Source organism: Malus domestica, chromosome 12 (assembly GCF_042453785.1).
Source record: "Malus domestica chromosome 12, GDT2T_hap1".
Classification (NCBI taxonomy): Eukaryota; Viridiplantae; Streptophyta; class Magnoliopsida; order Rosales; family Rosaceae; genus Malus; species Malus domestica.
The window spans coordinates 24,776,960-24,800,463 of record NC_091672.1 but is presented as its reverse complement, the minus strand read 5'-3'; the positions used below and the strand labels follow the sequence as shown (position 1 = coordinate 24,800,463).

General features: G+C 38.9%; 4 protein-coding genes and 1 non-coding gene across 6 annotated transcripts; 3 read left to right on the top strand and 2 right to left on the bottom strand.

Annotated features, from left to right (window-relative positions):
- Positions 1-1,797: 1,797 nt before the first annotated feature.
- On the bottom strand, positions 1,798-4,973 carry LOC103450691 (protein TIC 56, chloroplastic-like). Its single transcript, XM_008390065.4, has 6 exons — positions 4,154-4,973; positions 3,601-3,798; positions 3,013-3,295; positions 2,760-2,922; positions 2,130-2,357; positions 1,798-2,039 (listed from the first exon to the last, which is right to left on the bottom strand). Exons 1-5 carry the CDS (start codon positions 4,872-4,874, stop codon positions 2,163-2,165), a joined length of 1,560 nt encoding a protein of 519 aa, XP_008388287.3. The 5' UTR covers positions 4,875-4,973; the 3' UTR covers positions 1,798-2,039; positions 2,130-2,162.
- A 4,286-nt stretch (positions 4,974-9,259) lies between these two features.
- Positions 9,260-12,744, top strand: LOC103414236 (APO protein 4, mitochondrial-like). 2 transcript variants are annotated; one of them, XM_029089691.2, is made up of 4 exons: positions 9,260-9,583; positions 9,903-10,010; positions 10,963-11,260; positions 11,609-12,744. In XM_029089691.2, exons 3-4 carry the CDS (start codon positions 11,007-11,009, stop codon positions 12,354-12,356), a joined length of 1,002 nt encoding a protein of 333 aa, XP_028945524.1. In that variant the 5' UTR covers positions 9,260-9,583; positions 9,903-10,010; positions 10,963-11,006; the 3' UTR covers positions 12,357-12,744. The 2 variants fall into 2 exon arrangements, with proteins under 2 accessions (XP_028945524.1, XP_028945525.1); XM_029089692.2 differs by having other exon boundaries at positions 9,279-9,583; positions 9,903-10,032.
- Positions 12,745-17,504: 4,760 nt separating this feature from the next.
- On the top strand, positions 17,505-19,092 carry LOC114819184 (gamma-interferon-responsive lysosomal thiol protein-like). Its single transcript, XM_029089690.2, has 5 exons — positions 17,505-17,845; positions 18,177-18,242; positions 18,374-18,514; positions 18,616-18,708; positions 18,788-19,092. Exons 1-5 carry the CDS (start codon positions 17,588-17,590, stop codon positions 18,884-18,886), a joined length of 657 nt encoding a protein of 218 aa, XP_028945523.1. The 5' UTR covers positions 17,505-17,587; the 3' UTR covers positions 18,887-19,092.
- Positions 19,093-20,264: 1,172 nt separating this feature from the next.
- On the bottom strand, positions 20,265-22,184 carry LOC103450690 (kinetochore protein SPC24 homolog). The gene is made up of 5 exons (XM_008390063.4): positions 21,722-22,184; positions 21,143-21,284; positions 20,949-21,050; positions 20,682-20,755; positions 20,265-20,535 (listed from the first exon to the last, which is right to left on the bottom strand). The coding sequence occupies exons 1-5, from the start codon at positions 21,888-21,890 to the stop codon at positions 20,429-20,431; spliced, it is 594 nt and encodes a 197-aa protein (XP_008388285.1). The 5' UTR covers positions 21,891-22,184; the 3' UTR covers positions 20,265-20,428.
- Positions 22,126-22,207, top strand: TRNAS-CGA (transfer RNA serine (anticodon CGA)). Its single transcript has one exon. It is a non-coding gene; the product is annotated as a tRNA-Ser (tRNA).
- The last annotated feature ends 1,297 nt before the right edge of the window (positions 22,208-23,504 follow it).

Here is a 23,504-nt window from a genome sequence, read left to right as displayed (position 1 = left end):
ATAATTTTTTACCGTTAGATGAAATATCAAAAGTTTGGATCACTTGATCCGGTGATCTTAGTGAAAGAGATCCGGAAAGAATCTCTTCTCTAATTTTTCATCAACAAAAATGGATATAAATTCCTTTTTTTTTTTGTTTATCCGTGGTGAGTTTTATCCAAAAAATGGGGATATTTTACGTTTAGAAATGCTAAGTTCTCGATGGATTCTCTGTCTTGTGACATAATATTTTATAATTTTAGACTAAAACTTGAAGTTAAACTGTAAAGTTGATGAGAATTTATAAAACATTTGAGTTTTGAAGAGTCTCCTTCACATTTCTCCTATATGTTTCCTTTTTTAGTTTTATATGAGGTGAGTTTTATCCAAAAATGAATATATCTGAAGTGTGTTTTGTCCAAAAATTCTAAAGCGTGTCATCACATGGTATAATAAATAGATTGATGAATTCAACCGCTGATATGCACTCAACAATCTAAGAAAATCTTGCAAGAATCAAAGCCTACATCAGGCCATCTCCAACCGATGGCTGGCCAGAGGGCTCGTTTTAGCCCTCTGGCCCTCCAAGATTCTCCAAGATATTAATATTTTAATGAACAGTATAGGGCCATATTTGCCTCCGTCTCCAACCGAGGGCCAGAGGGCCAGAGGGCTCGTTTTAGCCCTGTCACAAAAAACCGTCTCCAACCGAGGGCCAAACATAATTTATTATTTAAAAACTACAATTTAAATTCAAATCTAACGGCTAGGTGACGTCAACATGATGTTAAATGTTGTTAAATGTTTTTAAAAATGTTGTTTAAGTTTCATGTTGTTAAATGTTTTTTTATGTTGTATAATTTGTATGTTGGTTAATGTTATTTAATGTTATTTCATATTGTTTAATGTTGTTTCATGTTACTTAATTTAATTTAATGTTGTATAAATGGCCTAGGAAAAAAATAGAATTGAAAAAAATTATGAAACAAATTTTGTGAAATAGAAGTTATAGGAAATAAAATATGAATCAAATTTTGTAAAATAGAAGTTATAGGAAAAAAATAGAATTTAAAAAAAATTGAAACAAATTTTGTAAAATAGAATTGAAAAAAAATATGAAACAAAATTTGATTAATATGAAAAGGAAAAAAAAAGGGAAAAAAAAAAGTTTAAAAAAAAAAAAAAAGGCCTAATAATACAACGGCTACTAGCCGTTGTATTAAAAAACATTCAAACTATTAGTGTCGGTTATAACCGACACTAATAGTAGAACTATTAAAAATAAATAAAACCTGTTTAATGCTGTCGGTTTTAACCGACAGCAATAGAAAACATTAAAAAAAAAATAAGCCAGCCCTCCAGCCCTCCAGCCCTCTCCGATCCCGTGGGACCCTCCCAGATTCCAGAGCCCTCTGGCCTAGCCCTCGGTTGGAGACGGTTTTAGGGCTATTTTCGGCCCTCTGGCCCTCTGGACCCTTCGGTTGGAGATGGCCTCACCTTGTGGCCTTCCGACTCGCCAACCCCTCTTGTTATCTCGCACGAGCCTCTCTTCCTCTGCTCGTGCGAAATAAAAAGAGGGGACTTATGAAACGGAGGCTAGTATTATCCTTTCCAAATCAGCCCGTGAGTCATAACTTCGGTACGCTTAACGAGGCAAACTCGGTGTTAGAACACAGCTAAACCGTGTGTTAATCTCTCTCAAATTCTGATTTGAGTTGCAATTACAATCTCTCAACTTTTACTCTTAGTGATTAAACATGTGTAACTATACCATATCAAATAGATAGACAGACTCTTCGCTTCCGTTTTTGTGATCGCTGAGTCAACGGAAGGATCGGCTATTTAACACGTTAAATGGTTTAATACAAAAAATCTGATACAGTTTAATACCAAATGGAAACTAGAGGATTTTGGCAGCATGAAACAAACACAGCATTTTCAAATCTAACCTTACCAGCCTCCCATGCTTTCACAAGGGTATTCTCAAATAGCCGTCATCATCCTGGTTGACGCGAAGTACAAACAGATACCATGGAAGATTATATGTTGAACACCTCAATCTGAAAGAATGACAGAAAAGAAATTATCATTTGAAAGCAGATCTCATGCGTAAGTCACCATGAAGTGAAGGTGGAATTTTTTAGTGTTACCGTTCAGTCCACAGAAGTATGACATATTGTGAGTTAGCCATCACTTTGAATTCCCAAGGCTTTTTCCTGCTCAGCTTTCATCTCTGCCTCTCTTCTTGCCTTCCGCTTGGCATCCCTTGCAGCAGCATCAGCTTGAACTTTCTCCATTATCTTATCAAAACCAGGAATTGTTCGCTCCAGTTTCTGGTAGACTCGGCTGCTTAGGTTGTCGAAAATATTATACAGTCTCTGAACAAGAAAAAACCCACAAAGATTTAGTGGAAGTGCTTGCACATCCCTAAAGGGAAATTATGCAAAATGTCCTAAGAGGTTGAGAAACTGATATACAAATAAATCCCATAGTATGTTTTCACAAAACATCTATCCTCTTTGTATCCTTGGACTGTAGTTGTAATTACCAGGATTCACAATACCAAAATGTAAGAAAACTTTGATACTGTAACCAACTTATTACAATTGCCTGTAAGAGTTTTCTTTCAGCATGGTGTTTTATGATTATTTTCGACTACACCACTTGCCAATAAGCGTTTACTTGGAGTAAGTGTTCTACGATTAGATTTGTAACACAATCATACAACTCAAGAAAAACTAAAGTTGTAGTCAAAACTGATGTAAAAAGAAGTTCTGTACCTTGACATCATTATTCCAAGCTCGAATGTATGGAGGACCTGTCGTGTACGAGCCAAGTGGTTCACGGAACCACTCTCCCTCATATGTTATCTGATCCATTGCTTGTTCCACACTTAGAACCTCCCATGGCCTTAACCCAGGGATAATTTTAGACAATTCAACCCTTCTCTCACAAGCAGACAAAGATATTAGCAAAAAGAAAATATACTAGTGATTTTACACTGCAAGATATCAGATACCAAATGCAACATACCTAAGAGCTTTTGAAATGTATTTGTTCGGCATGTGATCCTCTTCTAGAATTGTTGTCAATTCAGAGCCACTAGCCCAAAGAAATAGAGCATGACTCGGAGTTCGAACACCTGGCCAAACACCATCGTTAGCTTCAAGTACTGCTAAGTCGCGTCTCTTGCTTTCTACAGCCTCCTCTTGTAGCTGCTTATAGGTTTTCTTCTCGCGTCCCTTGAGTGGAACCCAAGGAGGAATTCCTTTTTGTAGTTTGTGAATCAAAGCAGTCGCACCAGCCGCAAGTCTAACTGAAGTTCACCCAACGATAAGCCAAGAATCAATTTGTTGAAAATACAGAATTAACTTAGTTATTATGCTCCTATGAACAATTCATGAATGTACGATTACTTATCATATCTCATAAATTTCACAAAATTTCTTTCAAATATTTAGTACAAATTTGACATGCACATTAGATGATACTAGATAAAAACAGATATTGGCCCCATTGCCATCGTAGCTTAGTGGTAATTGAATTCCAATTTAAAGTGCGCATTGTGTTGCTCCTATCACATTATAATTTTGCAGTTAAAATAAAAAGGGATATTTATACCTTCCCAAGTGGCAATAGCAGGTTCCAACCCGTAAACCATGTGAATCGGAGCCCATTCATCCATGTCCTCACCCCAAATGAACGTGTCTTTATCAATAATCCCAGCACCCCAAGCCGTTTTAAGGGTTATTAGCTCCAACGGACCTCTTGTTCGACCTAACCGGTCCTTATAGTAAAATCCACCGCTCCTCATGATAACTATATCAACATAAAATCAATGCTTTGAACAAACTGTGCAGATTAACAATCAAGAAAACATCAAACAACCCTCTTATCCAAACAAATCCCGAATGTCAATAACGAGTTCAACCTGAAGAATCATTGCTTAACAACACAATGGAAGAATGAGACATTACTTGAACTTGAGTCAAACAGCTAAATTGTGATTAAAACATTTGTAGTCAATTCTCAGATTCACCAAATAACTGCACGAAATGTTAACCGTGGCTCGAAAATCCATTTCATAGACTCACTACATTATGCAGCAATTAACGAACTTCAACCTAACATATGCAAATGCAATCACCACAAAGATTTAACTCCACAAACTTACAATCATAATACCGCTTTTCGAGCCGCTTATACCCGATTGCCTGAGCAACATCGATGGGCCGGCCGGGTGGGTAGGGGCGCTGGCGGAACCCCCAAAGCCCAAAAAAGAACTGCCTTGCAAAATCCCAGAACTTATCATCAGACTCCTGCCTCGTCTTTATCGCCTTCCTCGGCATAGGCCTCCCGTCCGGCCCAATAACATGTGGCACCGCCTGCCACAGCTTCTTATCCTCGTCCCTGTACGGCCTATCATTCTCCTTCAGCTCCAGCTCATTCACCATATCCGCAATCTTCTCCGCCTGGGCCAGAAACTTCACCACCGGGCTCTCCCGGAACTCCTTCCAGAACCTCTCGTTCTCCCGAAGTTCCTCCTCCGTTGGGTTCTCCTTCTTTTCGAAAATCGGGTCTTCGTTCAGAATCTTCTCGACTTCCGGGGAGTGTCTGTAATCCGGGTCGTTCTCGCACTCCCAGAAGAACCGCTCCAGCATCTGGGTGTAGTGTCCGGGTTTTTCCGGCTCGGGGTCAGATGGGTTTTTGGGGTCGGGTTTCGGGGGGCCGTTGAAGAGGTTTGAGAGGCTAAGGGAGGAGAAATTGGGAGGGGATTGGGCCGCGGTGGTGCGGTGGAAGAAAGAGTCAGTGAGGGGGAGGAGGTTGATGGGTGGCAGGGGGTTTGGGGGTTTTTTGAACCAGCTTTCGAAGGGGTTGAAGTTGATGGAGGCCATTGGAGGAGAAGGATGTGAGAATTCGGAAAGCCTCTCAAATATTTGGGGTTTATCGTTGACAAGGTTGAAGAAATGGACTTGGAGTGACAGAGCGTGTGAGAGTGAAGGGGTTTTGACTGTTGAAACTGGATATGATTCAAATTTGGGCCTGGGCTCAACATGCTCACAACTTTCTTCCGGGCTTGGGTATGAAGATGTCGGTGAGGATTGAGGATAAGAGGCTTTTCTGATGCACATCTGAAACAAAAACCGTTATATCTCATTAAGTTAAATAATTTAGCGGTCGTTATTTAAATGTGTAACTTAAATGTACGCTAGAGAAAATTCAATAAGAATAATGCGTCTGTTCTGTTGCCGGTATGTAATTTACGAATATCGCTTTGCGGATAAATAATTTATCAGATGACATCCTTCTTAGTTTATGTTGTCACACATGCTTTTGTTTTTGTTTTGTTCATCAAAGCATCCCTCATACTTAGTTTATTATTTTATAAAATTTCCTAAGGCTTCCTCATCCCTCATACTAATATATTGGTCTCACACTAGTGTAATAGTAGTATTATAGATATTAAACTCATACTGCATGATTTTTAAATATAAGTATCATACTCACTCAAATTGTTGTAAGTGCAAACTTAGAACAAGGTTGTATTTCAGAATCAATTGAGTATTTAGAAATCACATTCTGAACCATACAACCTAAATTGATAACAGTTGTAGACTAGACATAAGAGCATCTCAAGGAGATGTAGCAACCCAATTAACAAATTGAAAAAGTCGTAAGTCACCCTTCAAATATATACAAGATGAGTTTCTACTTTTTCAATTTGGCAATTTGGGCTCTACAATATATTTTAATAAAAAAAATTATTATTTATTGATGGATTAAGTACCTAAAACTTTCTAATTTTTTTATCGTCATTCTAAATTGATCTCAATCTTTTTAAACATTCCAAACAAGTACCCAACCTATTGAAAATGTTACAATCGTTAATGTAATACTCTAAAAATTTAAAATATATGAATATGTGGAGTAAAGCGAGAATACATAGATTTATGGTTAAGAAAATTTGATTAGAGAAATTCTAGAATTTTGTTTATGGGATTTATTATAATTTACATTGAAAATTTTATCGAGAAGCGGAAAATAACAAAAATGGCCCTAGTTGGTAACGTAGTTATACGAGGATGTATTTTATCCTCATATATTTTATCGTATTTCTAGGCATATTTGGATAGAGCTCGACCCTACGAGCATGTAGGCGAAAACAGTTCGTGAAACGGAGCTATAACGAAGGAATTATTAACGTTTAAAGTTGAGGATATTTTTGTAATTTAACCTTTACTCTAGAATGCTCCAGATTTTCTGGAGCAATCTAATGGAGCCACGTGGACATTTTGGACGGTTGTGATGAAGAGTGGAGGAGAGAAAGGAGAGAAAGGAGGGCCAATCGGGGGGGGGGGGGAGAACAAGGAGGGAAATGAGAGAAGAGAAAAAAAAGGGGGGGGGAACTGGTGTTTTTCCCGACCTGACACCAATCTAGCCAATCACCGCCATCCATCACTTGGAAACAACTCCCTAGCCTTCCCTCTTTCATCTCCACCCAAAAACCACTTCGATTAACCCAATTTTGGGAGGAACGGAACCCATTGGTTATGTGGGTGTTACGGCAAGATACATCGATTCCAAAGGTCTCGACCACCACCACCACCATCAAACTACTCCTCTAGTGGCCAGGAACAAAGCCCAAATAAGTTTGGGGGAGTCGGAGTTCGTTTTGGGAGAACACCCATTTCAAGGGTTTCCAGCGGATCGAGGCTATTTTCAAGGGTTTTCCGGCCGAATTGGACTTCGACCCATGTATGAAAGTTGTTCCTCTCATTGAACTCTACTTGCCTGTAAAATTTGGTAATTTTTAGAGTTTGTCGAAAAATTTGGTTTCCGTTCGCCGGAAACCGCCACTTGCGGTGGCGCATGGCCAGTGGCCCGACACTGCCTTTTCATGTAAATTTGGATATTTTAAATCCGTAATTGGTACCATTTGATGTGATTCGATTATGAAAGCTAATGTTGAATATTTCCGTTACTAGAATATTTCGGAAATGGATAAAAGAATGAATGTGAACTACGAAAGGCTTGATCTGTTCAAGGGTATGTAGGCAGTCTAACGGGAGTTAGATGTAGCCTTAAAATAATCAAGATTAATCTTTTGTTGAAAATTTTTCTAAGAAAAGGAATTGGGTGATTAATTTAAAATTAACCTTATGTTTTTGGTAAATAAATTGGGTTATAGATTTTGTGAGTAACTAAGAATTAAATAAAAGAATTGTGATTAGTGGTAGTAAATAAATAAGAGTTTAATTTTGGCCTATCACCGAAATTAGTTTCTGAAATAAAATTTTTTGGTCGGGGTGTTATAGTTAAGCCCCAGTTAAATTTCTGTTAAATTAACTAGAGCCTACTTTGTCTCCAATATCAATAGAAGGTCATGGAAGCATGACCTCCACCAACAGCCCCACCCCATCAGGCAATCACCTCCAAACCCAACATATAACCACCAACTCCACCCTGCAACTCAAGGACACTCCAAGCATGAGCAAAGCAAATATGCTATAGCGGTTGGGAGTGGTCAAAAAAGGGTATCCACTTCACATCATCACCCACATGGATCACATAGAACTTCAACATGTTATCAAAGAGGCAAATCTGGTGGTAGATGCACAAGGTGACTGAGGGCATACAATAGGTTTGAAGTACTAGAAATAAAACTAGATTCATTCTTGTAGGTGGTGGCCACTATTTGATTGGGTTGTTCTTTCTCCTCTAATATCAAGATTATGATGGTGAACATCAATATCAGCATAAGTTCTTTCTCCCCTTTTATGAGTCTTCCTCCCTTATCATTTTATCAAATTTAACCCACTCTAAGACTTAATATGTTTTACACTAAGTAGGCTAATCAAAGTTTTAAAGACTAGTATAAAGGTTGGGATGGAGTTTCGGTGGTCGTAGGTTGAGCTTGGAGGTGGTGGGGGCTTGATATTACTCGATCTTCATTTTTGTTTTTCATTTTATTTGTGAGTTTTTTTTTATTTTTTATTTTTCATCTTCATGTCCGTGTTTGAAAGAAGTCAGTTACAAATTATCGTACATACTATTGTAATACTAATATAGTGCATTCTAATCCTGCCTATTCAACATTTTAGGATTTATCCCTTACTAAATTGACATCAATCCTTTGAGAATTTGAAATCTCTCATCCAAACATAGCTTAAAGGTTGCAAAAAGTTTTCACATTAGTTCCTAAATGACATTTTAAAAGATAAATTTTCACATAAAAAGGATGGGGATTCTCTCCCCTCCCTCCCTTCCTTTCACAGTTTTTTCTTCTTCTTTCTCTCTACAAAGATGAAATCTCAAACATTCAAACATGAGGGGAGGAAAGTGGAGGGAAAAAAAGAAGGGAAATGATCCTTGTCCCTTTTAGAAATGCTCTTTGTTAAAGCAAGCTACCATCTCCTTTGTTTGTCTAATAGAAATGAAGAAGTTCTCGAAAAAAAGATACTTCTATTAGATTGAAATCTAGTTGGTAGCACACTACAATTTTTGTGAAGTTGGAAACCAACTCTGAGAAAAGGGCAATGGACAGAGTGAAAAGAGAAGGCCAGCCAAGTTCCCCAAGTTACGGCCACTTATCCATAAGGGTGCGTTTGGTACGCAGACGGGACGGAACGGGACGGGACGGGACGGGACGGGACGGAACGAAGGTGTAATTTTTGAAAAATACATGGGGTATATTTGTCTTAAAATGGTAAAACAGTGTGTTCCACAGACGTGGAACAAACCCGTTCCAGGGGGGAGGTGGGACGCAAAAACACCCAAAATCTGTCCCGTGGAACAGCCCGTTCCACCCATTTTTGGCGTACCAAACGCGGGACGGAACGCCTCGTCCCGTTCCGTCCCGTCCCGTCCCACGTACCAAACGCACCCTAAAGATACGAAAAAGGACATATACTTTCAACTATTTTCAATCTTGTGCAGTTTGAGAGCACGTGAATGAATGTCCAGAAAAATGATTTGATTTGATATGAAAACTCAGGACTGGAAAAAAATCCTAAAAATCCCAACCAAACCGAAAAGATTTCGATCCCAAATCAAAAAAATTGCAAACTAAAATTTTTCCAAAATTTTCGGTATGTCATTCCAAATCAAACCGAAATTTTCGGTACAAGATTTGGTTTTGCATCTCTATTTTGTCAGTATTCCCATACTGAACCGAAATAAATATTATATATATATGTATATATATTATTTTTTAATTATAAAAAAATTATTTTAACCATTCATTATTTGTAAAAATATGATTTTTCATTAAAATGAACTGTTTTCGTTAAAACTCCCTTGTTTAATCTGTGCAGTCCATCGAACTCGAATAGAACTTGAAGCGCAGCCGCCACCAGCCTTCCTTCACCACACTGCCTTCCTTCGAATCGTCTCTGACTCTCCAGCGGCCCAGCCTTCCTTCACGAATCACCACCCAGCCACCGCCACGCCAAAGCATCAAAGACAGAACTCTCCAGCCTTCCTTCACGATTCCTTCACGAATCGTCTCCGACTCTTGCGATCTCTCTCTCTCGGGCGATTTTCTCTCACAGACAGAACTCTCGATCCAGCACCGAGTCCGAGTCTCAGTCTCACCCCAAATTAGGTAATTAATTTAATGTTTTGAAATCTAATTTCTGTCACTCATCCAAAATTTAGTGCCCAATTGACAGTAGGGATTGTTGAAGGGCTCAAGGCCGGTTATAGACCCACTGATGGCCTAATTTATTCATGTCGTTGGCAATTTCTTTTTGTGTGTGTTAATAACTTATACATTTCTTCCATCTTCATCTGTTTGTTAGTAGTCATTCAATAATTAAAATGATGTTTGATTGAGTTTATCGTATTCTTTTTTAAAAATCGTTTCTTTTATTGATGATGCGCTGCGGCACCCATGTGTGATGCTATGTACTTGGTTTTGGCAGGTTGTAGGGGGATTAAATCTGTGGGAAGGTTCTCTTGATCTGGTTAAAGCTCGAAGATCTGAATTTCAAAATGGACGTTTATCATTTGCCGTTAAACGCGTTTTAGAGGTGGGCATCCTAATATTTTCAGGTGAATGTATTGTATACTGTCCCACGATGCCTTCACCTGTTAACCTTTCACATCTTAACATTTTTCCTGCTACTTTAGCTCATATGATTCATGCCTGGTAGTCTAAATCTCGAGTGTAACGTTTCTTAGTCGTAAGTTCATAAAATGAGACGTGCAAGCTTCTTTGCCTTGAAATGTATTATATCCTTACAAACAGAAACTAATTTTGTTTCTGGTTGCATCTTGCTCGCTTCGTTCAGAATGTTGGTACTAGGTTTCCCCACTGTGTTAGTCCATTAATTTCATGTTCACATAATACATACAGGGAAACTCTTCAACTTTCTAGATGGCTAGTTCAAATTGTTAGGCTCTAATATCATAGCTTGGAAGTGGAGAATTTCAACTCAATTCTTAATGAACTGCACTTTCGTTGCGATACCTTAACTAACAAAGGGTTTAATGAGATGATGATGAGATGAAAATTATAGTTTTCCTTTTTACACTTGTATCTAAAGGTTATGGTCATTTTTCGCAAGTTGGGTTGTCTATGGAATTGGGTAACGGTGGAATTCGTTTTATGATGATGAGATGAAAATTATAGTGCATTTTGTCTATTGAACTTTTCTTGATACAACGATATTCTAAACTGCTATGATTTATGGGGAATAGGGATTCAAACTCGGGCAGTTAATGTGGTTGCTTTCTGTTCTTTTGTGCAATCTGGGTTGTCTATGGATTTGGTTCACCGGAGGATTTCATTTTTATGATAATGAGTTGAAGTGGATAGGGATTCGAACTCGAGTGCATGTATGACGTAACTGTTGGAAGGGTTTTTGTAGTTGTTTTCTGTTCTTATGTAAAAATATTGGTTTTGTTCTAAAAAAATCTCTGAGCATGTTGTACTTGTCATGTTTTCTAAATTGGCTTTTTGTCTACCCTTTTGTGGAGCAGATGTGATTTATTTTGTGTAAAATTTTTGGCACCAAAAAGAAATTATGGCACTGAGGAAGAAATTGTGCGAGAGATCCAATTTCAATGGCAAAATTATGGACATCTTTGCAAGGTATTACAGCTCGAAGATGGACTTAAGGAAGCTAAAGCCTATGATTCAAAAGAGAATCCAAAACCGAGCTAAAGATTACCCAGTGCCTACCATGGTACCAGTTGCCCAGGAGGTCCTTGATTCCCGGAGGCTCGTTATGCAAGGTGTCTCTACTCTTCTCAAAATGGTACCAGTTTTGGCCTGCAAGTAAATTCCTCATCTGCCAAATATTTGTTTACTAATAAAATAAATTCTTTTTAAGCCTTGAACTACTTGGCACTTTATTGTTCCATCGCATAGTTACTGACAGTGACATGTCATGTCCTGGAATAATACTGACTTTGAAGCTCCAGTGTTTATGTTCTGTATTTCTTGTTTTGGAATAATTAGACCATTTTATCTGAATGTTCCTGACTCCTGAGCTCCCTAAATGTTATTTTTAGGAGCAGCACAAGCTATGTTTTCCAAACTAGATTTATCTAATTGACCTTCTGTTCTCCATACAGCTCTTTTTGAACAATTTACGTGACTCAACGAAAGGCCTACTTTTTGCAGGTTCTGTCCAGAAGTATATATAGGTGAGAAAGGCCACTTAATTCAGACTTGTTGTGGCTTCAAACGTCGTGGCAAAAATCGAGTTCATGAATGGATAGTTGGTGGTTTGAAAGATGTGCTTGTTCCAGTAGAGGCATTTCACCTCAAGCACATGTTCCAGGATGTTATAAAACACCATCAGAGGTTTGACTTTGAACGTGTTCCTGCAGTTGTCGAGCTATGCTGGCAAGCAGGGGCAAATGATGGAAATTACTTAAATTGGAACTCTGAAAATGATTGTGTTGGCGTTGATGGAGCTGAGTCTTTGTCATCTGATGAACTGATTCTGGTCGCCAGTGGAACTTTGAGGGCATGGGAAATACTTAGAAGTGGCGTGGAGAAGTTGCTGATGGTTTATCCAGCGAAAGTCTGTAAACATTGTTCAGAAGTTCATGTTGGGCCATCTGGGCATAAGGCTAGGCTTTGTGGAATTTTTAAGTATGAGAGTTGGCAGGGAACCCATTTTTGGAGGAAGGCAAATGTAGATGATCTTGTACCTCCAAAGACTGTATGGCGGCGGCGTCCTCAGGATCCTCAAGTACTTTTGAATGAAGGGAGGGGATTTTATGGGCATGCTCCGGGAGTAGTAGAACTATGCACACAGGCAGGTGCCATTGCACCTCCGAAGTATCACTGCATGATGAAACTGCAGGGTGTAAGTACCATACTTGGAGATCAAAGGTTGCTCCACCCGAATGATGCCGGTTGATTCGAAGGTAGAATATTGAACCCAGCAGAAGCTCCCCAAGACTGTTGGATCACAGGTGTGTAGAATTGCTTATAGCTGTAACACTTGATGATCTGAAATGGGAAAACGAAACACCACAAAAGCTCCCTTTAGATGGTCTGTTCTTCGTTCTTGAGAATGATTGTAACATCAGATGACTGACAACGGAGTTCAAGATGGGTTGCAAAATCAACTGAACGCGTATTGCCCCCTTCAGTTGGAGCATGAAAGAGCTGATCAAATTTGTAGCTTTGCTTTAGCTATGCATGCAGAAACAGGAACGCGAAAATTTAATTAAGCTTTTCTTGTATTTAATGATGTTTTAGATGGTTAATTCAACTTAATAAATCATTGGAACGCTTATTACTTATGCTTCTCTGTAGATCTTCGGTACTATGACTGGTTTACGATTGATTTTCAGCTATAGGATTACTGTTCTTGTGCATATCAATGTTTACTGCGATAGACTGTCCCCAGATGCCGCTTGAAGCTGAAGTTACCTGCTCAGAACCAATTGCCTCTGCTCATTGACTGTGCTCGAGTCTTCAGTTTCACCAGAATGCTGGTCGCATCGAGCAAACTCGAGGCAGTTTGTATCACAAGACAAGGGCTGGCCCTGAGAATTCGGGGCCCTAGGCGAGCCTTCGAAGTGGGGCCCTAGAGTTCTCTGACTTCCGACCCTTTGTACATTGACATGTGTAAAAAAAAAAATCACTAAATACATGAAAAAGTCTATTTCTACATCAAATATCATTAAAAATTAATATAAAAAATTAAAAAAAAAGATATACAAACATTACTCAAATATTACCCATCTCGCGTTTTTAGATGCAAATGCATTTATTAAGTTTACATAATCTAATTTTTCAACCAATTCAAACTGAAAGAGAAGTCCCTACACAGTATGCCAAATTTCAATCATTTTCCTATTATTACAATGTTACTTATTACATTAAATAAATGAATGAATGAATGTATAAACATAAATGTGATATTTAAGAGAAAAGCAAAAAAGTAAAAATAAGATGGTGGGACTATTTAAAAGGAAGAAGACGTGCAACTATAAAAAAGATGATGTGACAATCTTAAGTAAAATCGTGCAATTAAAATGATGTTGGGAATAGGGTTGTCTTCTTCCTCGCACGAGGCCGACCCTGCAGCAAAAGATTTTTAAATTCCGACGTTTACATATAAGCCCGCATAGCTCCTGCCCTTCTCCTTCCAGACCTACCTGGCTCCGCCTAAAAATTGGGGGCCCTTCCGAAGTGGAGGCCCTAGGCGGACGCCTACTCCGGCTACCTTCAAGGCCGGCTTTGCACAAGACTCAATCTCCTCGACAGAAGGTCACTCTTTATTCCATTCATAGTCTTGAGAAAAAAAAGGATCTCGAAAAATTCACAAATGCCGTACTCGCTCAAGTTGCGAAATTCGTTTTCCAACTCGATTCCACAAAAAAGAGTGACATTCTTTTGATGGGTGTGCCATCACCATCACACAGTTTCTGTTCTATTCTCTTCAATATTCGCGTGAATTTGTCTATGGAAATCTTGTCGCACTCACGAAACTGGTCTATGTACCTGTCGCAAGTGTTGATGGAGTTTCCTGGTCGATCATCAAGTTCGCCATCAAGGTTGTCCTCCACGAAATCTAATACACAGCCTGAAGATCTGAGGCCTTCCCACTGCTTGGAAAGAAAGCTCATGCGAGCCGCGGGGATAGTGGGGAGGAGTCGGAGGATTCGGTGGATAACACCTTCGGGTACGTGATGCCGCGGCCGCCCCGTTGTTTCCACGTTGTCGGCGTTTTGGTCATCTGTGTTAGTGTTTTTGGTAGACATGATAGAAATCCAGCCGGATTTGTGAATGCCAAGTAAGGGTACCTGTGAAATGTAGACGTTCCATCCTATATGTAATTGCATTACTTGATGAGCAAGTAATATCTCCCAAAATAATTGCATCACTTGCCGAGCAAGTAATATATTCTAAGCCCTCTCATTCTTCGTCACGCACCCTCTCTCTCTTCCAATAAGCCCAAACCTCTAAACTTCGGGTCAAAGTAATTTTATTTCGGCCCGGCCCAACTTGGGTCCACCTAACCTTTACAAATACGAGCTGCATGCTAGCTAGGGTTCTGGATTCGATTCCAAAGCTAAGATTTTTTTTTTTTTTTTCAGATTGTGCTCCGCCATTGAATCCTCTTCCAAGTTTCGCCTTTTCGCACAACAGAGGTGTTATTCTCCTACCTTCTTCGTTTTTTGAAATTGTTATCGATTCTAGGGTTTGATTCGTTCGTGTCTTACCTGTAAATCGATAGAGCGAGGTGTATGTTGAATTTTTTTTCTTTTGGGCTATGATCTAATTGTATGTGGGTTTTTTGAATTTCAGAGAATTTGTTCTTCCTAATTATCCATGTTATCTGAAATTTGTTAATTTTATTGGTTTAATTGGTTGTCCTCTAATTTGGAAGATTTATTTCTTGAAGTTAATGAGTCACATATGCTCCACAAAAGGGTAGACAAAAAGCCAATGAGTCAATCCAGAAAACATAACAAGAAGTACAACATATTCAGAGATTCTTTTAGAACAAAACCAATATTTTTACATAAGAACAGAAAACAACAACAACAACCAAAGTAGAACTCCTTAATCATAAAAATGAAATCCTCTGGTGAACCAAATCCTTAGACAACCTAGATTGCACAAAAGAACAAAAAGCAACCAATGTGTTTTAGGAAATTGTTCAGATTCTTCATGTTCTTGTTGGTGATCTTAGTAATTCCATCTTAGTTATATTTCACGAACAGAGCTTGGCTGCTAATTTATCAGTAGCAGCTTATGTTCCTCACCAATCGTAGATGGACACGTGTCCAAGTAATTATTTTTTAATAACAAATTGGACACATATTCATCTGCGATTGGTGAGGAGCAAGAACTGCTGCTGATTTTTTCAGTAGCCAAGTTCTATTCATATTTCACACGCATGTGTGTGTCTGTCTGTATCTCGTTTCACTATTCACGGAGTGGAAAGCATCCTGTACATACTGACCATGTATTGACCACAGTGATTGTCTATAGTTCAATATTATTGCCCTTTTGTTGGCTCTACAACATAAGGGGTGTTGTGAATACATGGTCACCATACAGGCAAGACGAGGGTACTATTCATCTCGCTATGTAGACAGTGAGCGGAACTCCTCTTAATGTGTGTGTGTGTGTGTATTGTTCTGGTGATTTGAACTGGTTCATTATTTGAGAATTAAAAGCTTCATCGATTACAATTTTTTTCTTTGATATACACATATAGATTTTGAAGGAAGATTTGCTACGGAAACTGCGAAGCTTAAACCCCCACATAGATTTGTGCAATGGGTGATTGTCAATAATAAACTTCAAGAGGTAGGTCACTTAGTAATTCACCTAGTTAGCTTTTTTTGTGAGAGAAACCTACCTAAGATGTCACGTTGTCTATATCTCGAGCCAATTTACTTGAAAACTGGTCAATGTGGCATTCAAGATATGGGTAATTAAGTTGTTATCGGGTTTTGTCACTCTCATTTATAATTTGTTCTATGTATTTCGGACTACCAAAACTTTATGTCCAACCTCCACAAGCTTGCAGATCAATTGGTTATGAGATTGAATCAACCGGGCAAGAAAAACCGGTTCCTCGAGTTTTCCTTGCATATCATGTTGTGCCTTGGCCCGTTTGTTAGTGCGGAAACGAGATTCAGATTACAACTTCACCAAATCACACTCAGTTGAACAGAATAAAATACAAGAAATAAAGACACCGAAAAATTTACGAGGTTCGGCAAAAACATGCATACGTCCCCGGAGAGACATTGCTCTTCATTATGAATAACAGTACAAGTACACATGAGTTAAATCAACATAACCCAATCCTAAATCCCTTGCACACCCACTCATAGAATTTTCCCAAGAACCTCACTCTACCCCAAGAGTTCTTTCACTAGAGATATTTTTCACTCTACCTCTCTTGATTTTCTCTCAACCCATGTTCAACCTTTCCCATGGGAGAGCCGAATGCTCTCTCCTTGGATGCTTCTATGATGCTTACCTTCCCACTTTCTAAGCATACTAAATGCACAAATATTGCATCTAGTTATAGGCATAAACTAGCAACTATACCAACAACCAAGACCAAAAAGTCTTGAGTTCACATGACATAATCATCACCTAGCCTACCTAGCATGCACCAAAGTCTATACCTAGTCTATAAAGTACAACTTTTCCAAAGTCTATACCTAGTCTATAAAGTACAACTTTTCTCCATTTGTCATTTAATGCATAGAAGAGAAAGCATGCACAATTGCATGCAAGCAAACACAAAGTCACGGTTGCTACCATTTTCTTGTAGCATTCACATGATCTTCAATTGTTGTCAACACATGACTCATAATTACTCACAAATGTATGAGCCAAACACAACAGATCATTGATGTCGTGTTATTTCTCTAGGCTTTTTCATGGAAGCTCCAAAGAACATTTAGATGCCGGCGTCATGAATTAATGATGGAGGTGACCAAGTGATGGCAAACCTGACAGCACTCGATTGTCATTGATTACATCTTTCACATTACTATAACATTGGTGAATAACAAAATATTCAATAGGTTAGGTGCCAGCGACGGTTTCACGCAATGGCGAGTGAAGGCTATTGTTCCTACTCGCCTGTTTTGCTATCGACGATCTAAAAGATTTCCATCTCTACTTTGAGTATAACTGCCGTGGGGTAAGCTGTTTAACAAAAGTCCTCCGAGACGACTAAAGCAAAATAAGAATGGGCATTTTCTACTATATCTTGCGCCCAATAAGAAAATTTCCTAGATCCGTCACTAGATGATGTGTGTATAGCGAGAATTAGAAACATGTTCGGAAGACTTGTTGCCAAAATTATACTAGACAAACGACTCTTGTTTCTGCAGAAAGTTGTACGGAAACATTGATTGCCATCTTATGATGAGATTCTTATCCACGATAGTAAGAAACAAAAACCCTACAGTAAAAGACATAAAAGTAAATAGAAACTTTAACCCTACAAGCATTTTCCAAATTAAATCGAAAGGGATTGGACAGCTACAAAATGAATTTACAATAAATATTTGGAAATTGATATCACAAGTTTGGTATATTGGTAGGAGGTTTTTAATTAAACCAACTGCATAAACCCAGCAGCTCTAAAATCCCAGAGACATGGCTGCTGCTACTTATTTATTCTTCACTTTGATCATTGCCAGCACTTTGTGCTCGTTCGGATCAGTTCCGAGTATTGAAGCTCAGAAACTTACTCTCTCAGTTTACTATGAAACTCTTTGCCCCCGTTGTGCTACTTTCATCGTCAAAAATCTTGCTCGAATTTTCGACAATGAACTCATCACCATTCTAAATCTCAGGCTGGTTCCTTGGGGAAATGCATCTACAAACAATTCCAAGAACGCCACTTTTTGTCAGGTCGATTCTCCATCTTCATCTTTTTAATGGGGTTTTTTACGGTTTGTTTGCACGATCACTCCTGCATATTCTGTTGCCTTTTTTTCTTTCATCAAAGTCTTGGCAACCAAACAGGTATTATTGTACATTTAGTGTCCGTCTGGTATAATTATATCGTTTTTAGTTTTCACTTTTTGTGTTAGAGATAGAGGAAATATGTATGGTAGAAATGAGTAATGACCAATTTGGATTAAGGGTGACGGTGGGAACTAAATAAAACTAAAAATCGTAAATGAAATGATCATCGAACAGCCCTTAGTTTCTTGATGACGATTTTTGTCAAATTATACAGCACGGACCAGATGAGTGCAGGCTAAATTCTCTGGAAGCTTGCGCAATTGACGTTTTACATGATGTGGTGAGACCCCTCTCTTTCCATACAAATTATTGCTGCAATGATGATTTTTAATAGAATGTTGGCCGGCATGTGATTTTTTTGGTCTTAAATGTATTCGGATTCGCGTGGACTCGGATGAATTTGTGATGCAGAACAAGCATTTTGCTTTGATATACTGCATAGAATTTCTGGCCATCGAGGGAAGGCACAAGGAATGGCAAACTTGTTTCAGCTCATTGGGATTGCCTTTAAAGCCCGTTTTGGATTGCTACGAAAGTGCAAATGCAACAAAGGTTAACTTCGTTTAGTACTCGTCGAATAGTCATCGTCGTATCTACTATAATTCGTGTTTATGTCGCGTAATCTGACAATTGAGGTTGGTAACATAATGCAGCTTGAACTAAAATATGCGAATGAAACCGCGTACCTCAGTCAGCCTCTTAAGTTCGTTCCATGGCTGCTTCTGAACAATCAACCGATTGGAAATGTTCGTCATCTCTCTTTCACGTTACATTTTTTGCCTTGATGCAGGATTATCTCTCTCAATGTTTTTCGCCTTAATGCAGGACTATGAAAATTTCGCTTCCTACGTATGCAAGGCTTACAAAGGTGTGGCCGTGCCGATGGCCTGCGGATCTGTGCATTTGAAGCAAAAGGCACAATAGAGTACTCTATCGCCGCAGAAATCAATTTCTCAGCTTGCTTAAGTACCTGATTTATATTAATATTCAGGATTAGCACAAATGTTGGTATAGGAAATGGGGTGTGTTTGGAGCTATGAACTCTAGAGCTCGTCCGGTGCCTAGAAGGAATGTGTTTTCATCATGTAATCTATTCTAATCCGATCAAAATGAAAAATCATTCAGCTCTACCATCACTTGTACATTGAATCGTACGAGTTCTCCCATCCAATCCAACTCGAAGCACGAAACGACCCCTTAGGAATTCACCTATTTAGGATAATGCTTTTCTTGTTTAACCATAAGTATGAGCAGGTCATTAGTCATTCCCTATATAACATCGGATTTATGATGTGCATGGATTCGCAGGACTTGCTAAGTACACAAAAGGGGTTCTAATTACAGTTAATTATGTAGCTTGAGCCCTATTTTTCTTTTTCTTTTTTTAATCCTTATTTAGCAGAATCCTAAGCCCCTTAATTGTAAAAGAAAAACAAAAGACCGAGATTTTCTGACGTGTAATTATGCATCCTAAACAATTTTGGTAAGTGTTCACATTGCATTTGGGGCATCTGTATAATATATACGCTCACCACCCTTAAGTGCTAATTAAGCAAGCATTAAGAGCTAAATGAATGCCTTAATGGCTTCTCCTAAGTTGTTCTTGTCCCTTGTTGTTCTTACTCTTTTGCTGTCCGTTTCTCTTCGTCGTGTTCTTCCGTTGAAGGTGATCATGGCATCGACTCCGCCACCCCGCCTTTGTTTCCTCTGAATCCCCAAGTAGCAGACCATCATCTGAAAGTTGATCTGACTATTTATTATAGCACTTTGCTCAATCTGTGCTTCCTTCATCGAGCAATTGGTACCCCTATTGATTTCGGACAAGGATCTCATGGCCATTATCAACCTCGGCTAGTGCCCTCTACCCTTCGTTTCTTGCATTGAGTACTTTGCCGTCCAAGAAAATCGATCGAAGGAATACGTATGGAAATCTTCTTGTCGGATTCACAATATGAGCCCTGAACCTTTACTGACATGCTACGATAGTGGCTATGAGAAAAAGGTGAGCCAAAATTGGACGCTGCACATTTTATTTCTGTTCTTACTTCTTAGTCAGGGCTCCAGTTCAAATTTTGCAACGAACCCTCAAAATCTCAAGGCCGGTCCTGATATATACACAAAACGGTATTGCTGATGAGTCTATGAATTGGCATATGCTGCAGCTTATGCTACATTATGTTTTGGAAACCTACATGGTGTAGCAAATTAATAAGATCACGTTGGTATCATACGAATAATTGACCAGCATTATATGTAGTGTTTTAAGATGATCTATTGGTGGTGTATCTTGGTTCAACAGATGTGAATGAAACTGATTTTCGAATATATGACGTTCAAATACGCCTTTCAAACTTCTGCTACAACAAATAGACTGTAAAAACGCACATTACACAACCAAAATGCTTCCATAGGGCACCAACACCATCCCATAATATGAGCCGTCCGAAGGGAAATGCTCAAGATCTATCACGAAGCTATCATCTTCCAAACGCTATCACATGTTTGGAAGGCAGTCGTCTTTGTTGGGTCGAATTCAAACTTCTGAACAATTTTCTTATTGCTATCCACTATATCTGTAATTTTAGGCTTAAGGAAAACAAAGGTGATTGCAATATAAAACAGCCTTATCATATTCTAATAACATTGCATAAAAAGAATGAACGAACAAACAAATGAACGAATATGCATGTGCATCTAATAAGTTTCAGCAGTAGGATACAGCCCATATCACGCGATTGATCTTCCAGGTTTGGTATAATGTTTGTGACAGAAGCATACATGGCAAGCTTCCTCCTGTAGATTAGAGATAATATTTCATTGATTAGATATGGATTGTCAGTCTGTCACGACCGGAACAATCCATTTCATGAACAACACAGAATGTATAAACTTTTACCGATGTTTTTCAAACCTAAGAAATATAAAACACTGAGAATAGAAGAGAAAGAATCGACATAATGTCAGCATCAAACTTCGAAATACTTACTGTTCCCTGAACTCATCTTGCTCACGCCTCTTCAAGTTTCGCTTTTTCTCCTGAACATCAATCCTTTGGCGTTCTAAATCACTAATCTCGCTGCCTATAACTGTGCTGAAGCAAAAGAGAGCCAAATCAGCAACCATTGCTAGTCAACCTAAAATTAAAAATCTGACAGCCAACGCAACTAAATGTATACTTATCTAAGCTCCTCCATAAGCAAACTTTCTATTTCAGCATCCACATCAAACTCTCTTTGAAGACGGTCTAGCTCTTCATCAGCAACAACTTCCAATTTTGCTGCCTCGGTTTTCCGCTTGCATTCATCTGTCTTTATTTGGTAGTCTGCTTCATATAAGAACTCATCAATCAACGCACATACCGACATACAACATCAACCAAATATCTCTTCGAACAGCATTTATGAAAGGAAGATACGGCAAATACGTAAAAATTGTTTCCAATCCGCATCACAGATACCGGAAATAATTCAGTCGAAAGCTAAACAAAGAACCATAAATTAGACCTAAAAATCCGCCCTTTTCCAATTTCTTGGGAAAAATTTCCCGGAAAATACTTTAGAACCCTACATTTTGAGATGCAGCTCTCTGCGGGGGTGTGCATACAGTAATTTCCAAAACTAAACAATCCAATATTTATGTTAAGTATAGACTGAAGAGTTTAGCAGCTTCAAAAGTGAAAAAGTATAACCAACCGACTGAGAATTTTCTGGGTCGTAAATTTTCTCGGGAAACAAACATAACCCAAGTGAAGAAACAAACCTCGAAGCGAGTTCTGGACTTCATTGAAATCGGAATCGCAGGAGGAGCGGAGGGCCTCGCGGTGCTGGAGACACTGCGCCAAGTTGTTGATGTCCCTCTCGTCCTTCAACACCTTCACCAGATCGTCGCTGTACGAAATCAGCTTCAAAATTCCAGAAGCTTCTCCCATTTCTCTGAGGATTCAGATTCGCAGCAACTGGTGAGAGCCTGTTGTGAAATTTTCAAATTAAAGAGAAATTGGGTGGGAACGAATTTAGGGATTTGCTGTGTTGAATTTAGGGCTCGCCCGACACTGAAATTCCCCCTTTCATCAATAGCGCGAAAATTAAATTAACAGAAAGAGAGAGAGAGAGAGAGAGAAATAAAATATTATATATCCTTTCTTCTGTTGATGACACAAGATTGTCGATATGTCCGAGTGGTTAAGGAGACAGACTCGAAATCTGTTGGGCTTTGCCTGCGCAGGTTCGAATCCTGCTGTCGACGCATTTTATTTTTCTTTCTGGGTTTTTCAACTAGGAATTTTATTTCTTTTAGGGTGCGTTTGGTACGTGGGATGGGACGGACGCATTCCGTCCCATGTTTGGTGTGCTAAAATTATGTGGAATACGTGTCCCATGGAACGAAAATGGGTTAAATTTTGGTTTCCCCTCCCCCCTGGAACGGGTTTTTTCATCCAGTGAAACACAAAAATCATAAAATTTAAGACAAAAATACCCCTTAGCTTTTTCAATATTTACACCTTCTAAATCATACAACAAACCCTATATATCCTCTTCTCTTCTCTGCCGCTGTGAAGTTCTTCATCCGTGCATCTCCCCATCGCAACCTTCCTCCTCATCCTCTTATGTGTGCCTCTCCGTGAACTTCAGCTCTGCATCTCCGTTCCAGGTTCGATCTGATTGTGATTGTATAGCCTCTCGGTCTCTCTTTCTTTGTATTTTGTAGTACTTTTTGTTTCTCTCTTGGTTTGGTGTTTGCTGTTGCTTGAGTATCTACGTAGCTTTCTCAATCCTCATACCACTTTTTGGAGGCTCACAATCAGAAACCCTACCCATTTGGACGGACTGACTCGTCCACCTTCCATGCCGTAATTGTTGAAACTAAACCCCATATTCTTACAAATCCTAACCCCAAGTGGCGGCAAAGTTAAAGGGTCCAGTACTTGTCTAGGGTTAGCTATGCAAAACCAAAATTAGGGTTGCCATCAAGTCATTGCATGTTCTGAAATCTCGATTGATCGAGATGGTGGATGCAGCTGTTTGTTTTCTATTTTTTTTTCAACATTGATGCAGTGCTAATCAACCCAACCATCATGCATTGTTGGTTGGCCAGGGCTCTCACCGCTGACCCTCTCTATTCATATCTTTAATTAATTTTTATGTAAATTTGAAGTGGCATTTTTATTCTTTTTCTGATTTGCTTGTTTCGATTTTATTAACACCCAATTCCTAATTCTGCTGAATTTCTTTGTATTTTGTAGTGCTTCGATTTCTTTGTATTCTTTTCTGATTTGCTTGTTTTGATTTCTTTGTATGTTGCAGTGCTTTGATCTCCCCAATACTGCATCTGCAACCAAAGATCCGCCTCTATTTATCTACTTCCACTCCCCCTATTGAGCAGTACTGCATTCAGAGGTATCTCTCTATCTGGATTCATTTTTTTTCAGGGTTCAAGTTTCGATTTTTTTGTGCTGAAATCTATAAATCTGATGTCTTTGGGTTCTGTTGGATTGGATCATGTTTTGGATTTTCCTCTGTTGGATTGGGTTCTGTTGGATTTT

Excerpts from the sequence above, each read along its gene's own strand:
- LOC103450690 (XM_008390063.4), bottom strand. The coding sequence starts at position 21,890 with ATGGGAGAAGCTTCTGGAATTTTGAAGCTGATTTCGTACAGCGACGAT. Across the intron at positions 21,285-21,721 it reads AGTCCAGAACTCGCTTCGAG|ACTACCAAATAAAGACAGAT; the intron begins GTTTGTTTCTTC and ends TATATGAAGCAG. Across the intron at positions 21,051-21,142 it reads TTGCTTATGGAGGAGCTTAG|AGTTATAGGCAGCGAGATTA; the intron begins ATAAGTATACAT and ends TTGCTTCAGCAC.
- LOC114819184 (XM_029089690.2), top strand. The coding sequence starts at position 17,588 with ATGGCTGCTGCTACTTATTTATTCTTCACTTTGATCATTGCCAGCACT. Across the intron at positions 17,846-18,176 it reads AGAACGCCACTTTTTGTCAG|CACGGACCAGATGAGTGCAG; the intron begins GTCGATTCTCCA and ends CAAATTATACAG. Across the intron at positions 18,709-18,787 it reads ACAATCAACCGATTGGAAAT|GACTATGAAAATTTCGCTTC; the intron begins GTTCGTCATCTC and ends GCCTTAATGCAG.
- LOC103450691 (XM_008390065.4), bottom strand. The coding sequence starts at position 4,874 with ATGGCCTCCATCAACTTCAACCCCTTCGAAAGCTGGTTCAAAAAACCC. Across the intron at positions 3,799-4,153 it reads CGAAAAGCGGTATTATGATT|TTATCATGAGGAGCGGTGGA; the intron begins GTAAGTTTGTGG and ends ATGTTGATATAG. Across the intron at positions 2,923-3,012 it reads TACATTTCAAAAGCTCTTAG|GGTTGAATTGTCTAAAATTA; the intron begins GTATGTTGCATT and ends TTGTGAGAGAAG.
- LOC103414236 (XM_029089691.2), top strand. The coding sequence starts at position 11,007 with ATGGCACTGAGGAAGAAATTGTGCGAGAGATCCAATTTCAATGGCAAA. Across the intron at positions 11,261-11,608 it reads GTACCAGTTTTGGCCTGCAA|GTTCTGTCCAGAAGTATATA; the intron begins GTAAATTCCTCA and ends TACTTTTTGCAG.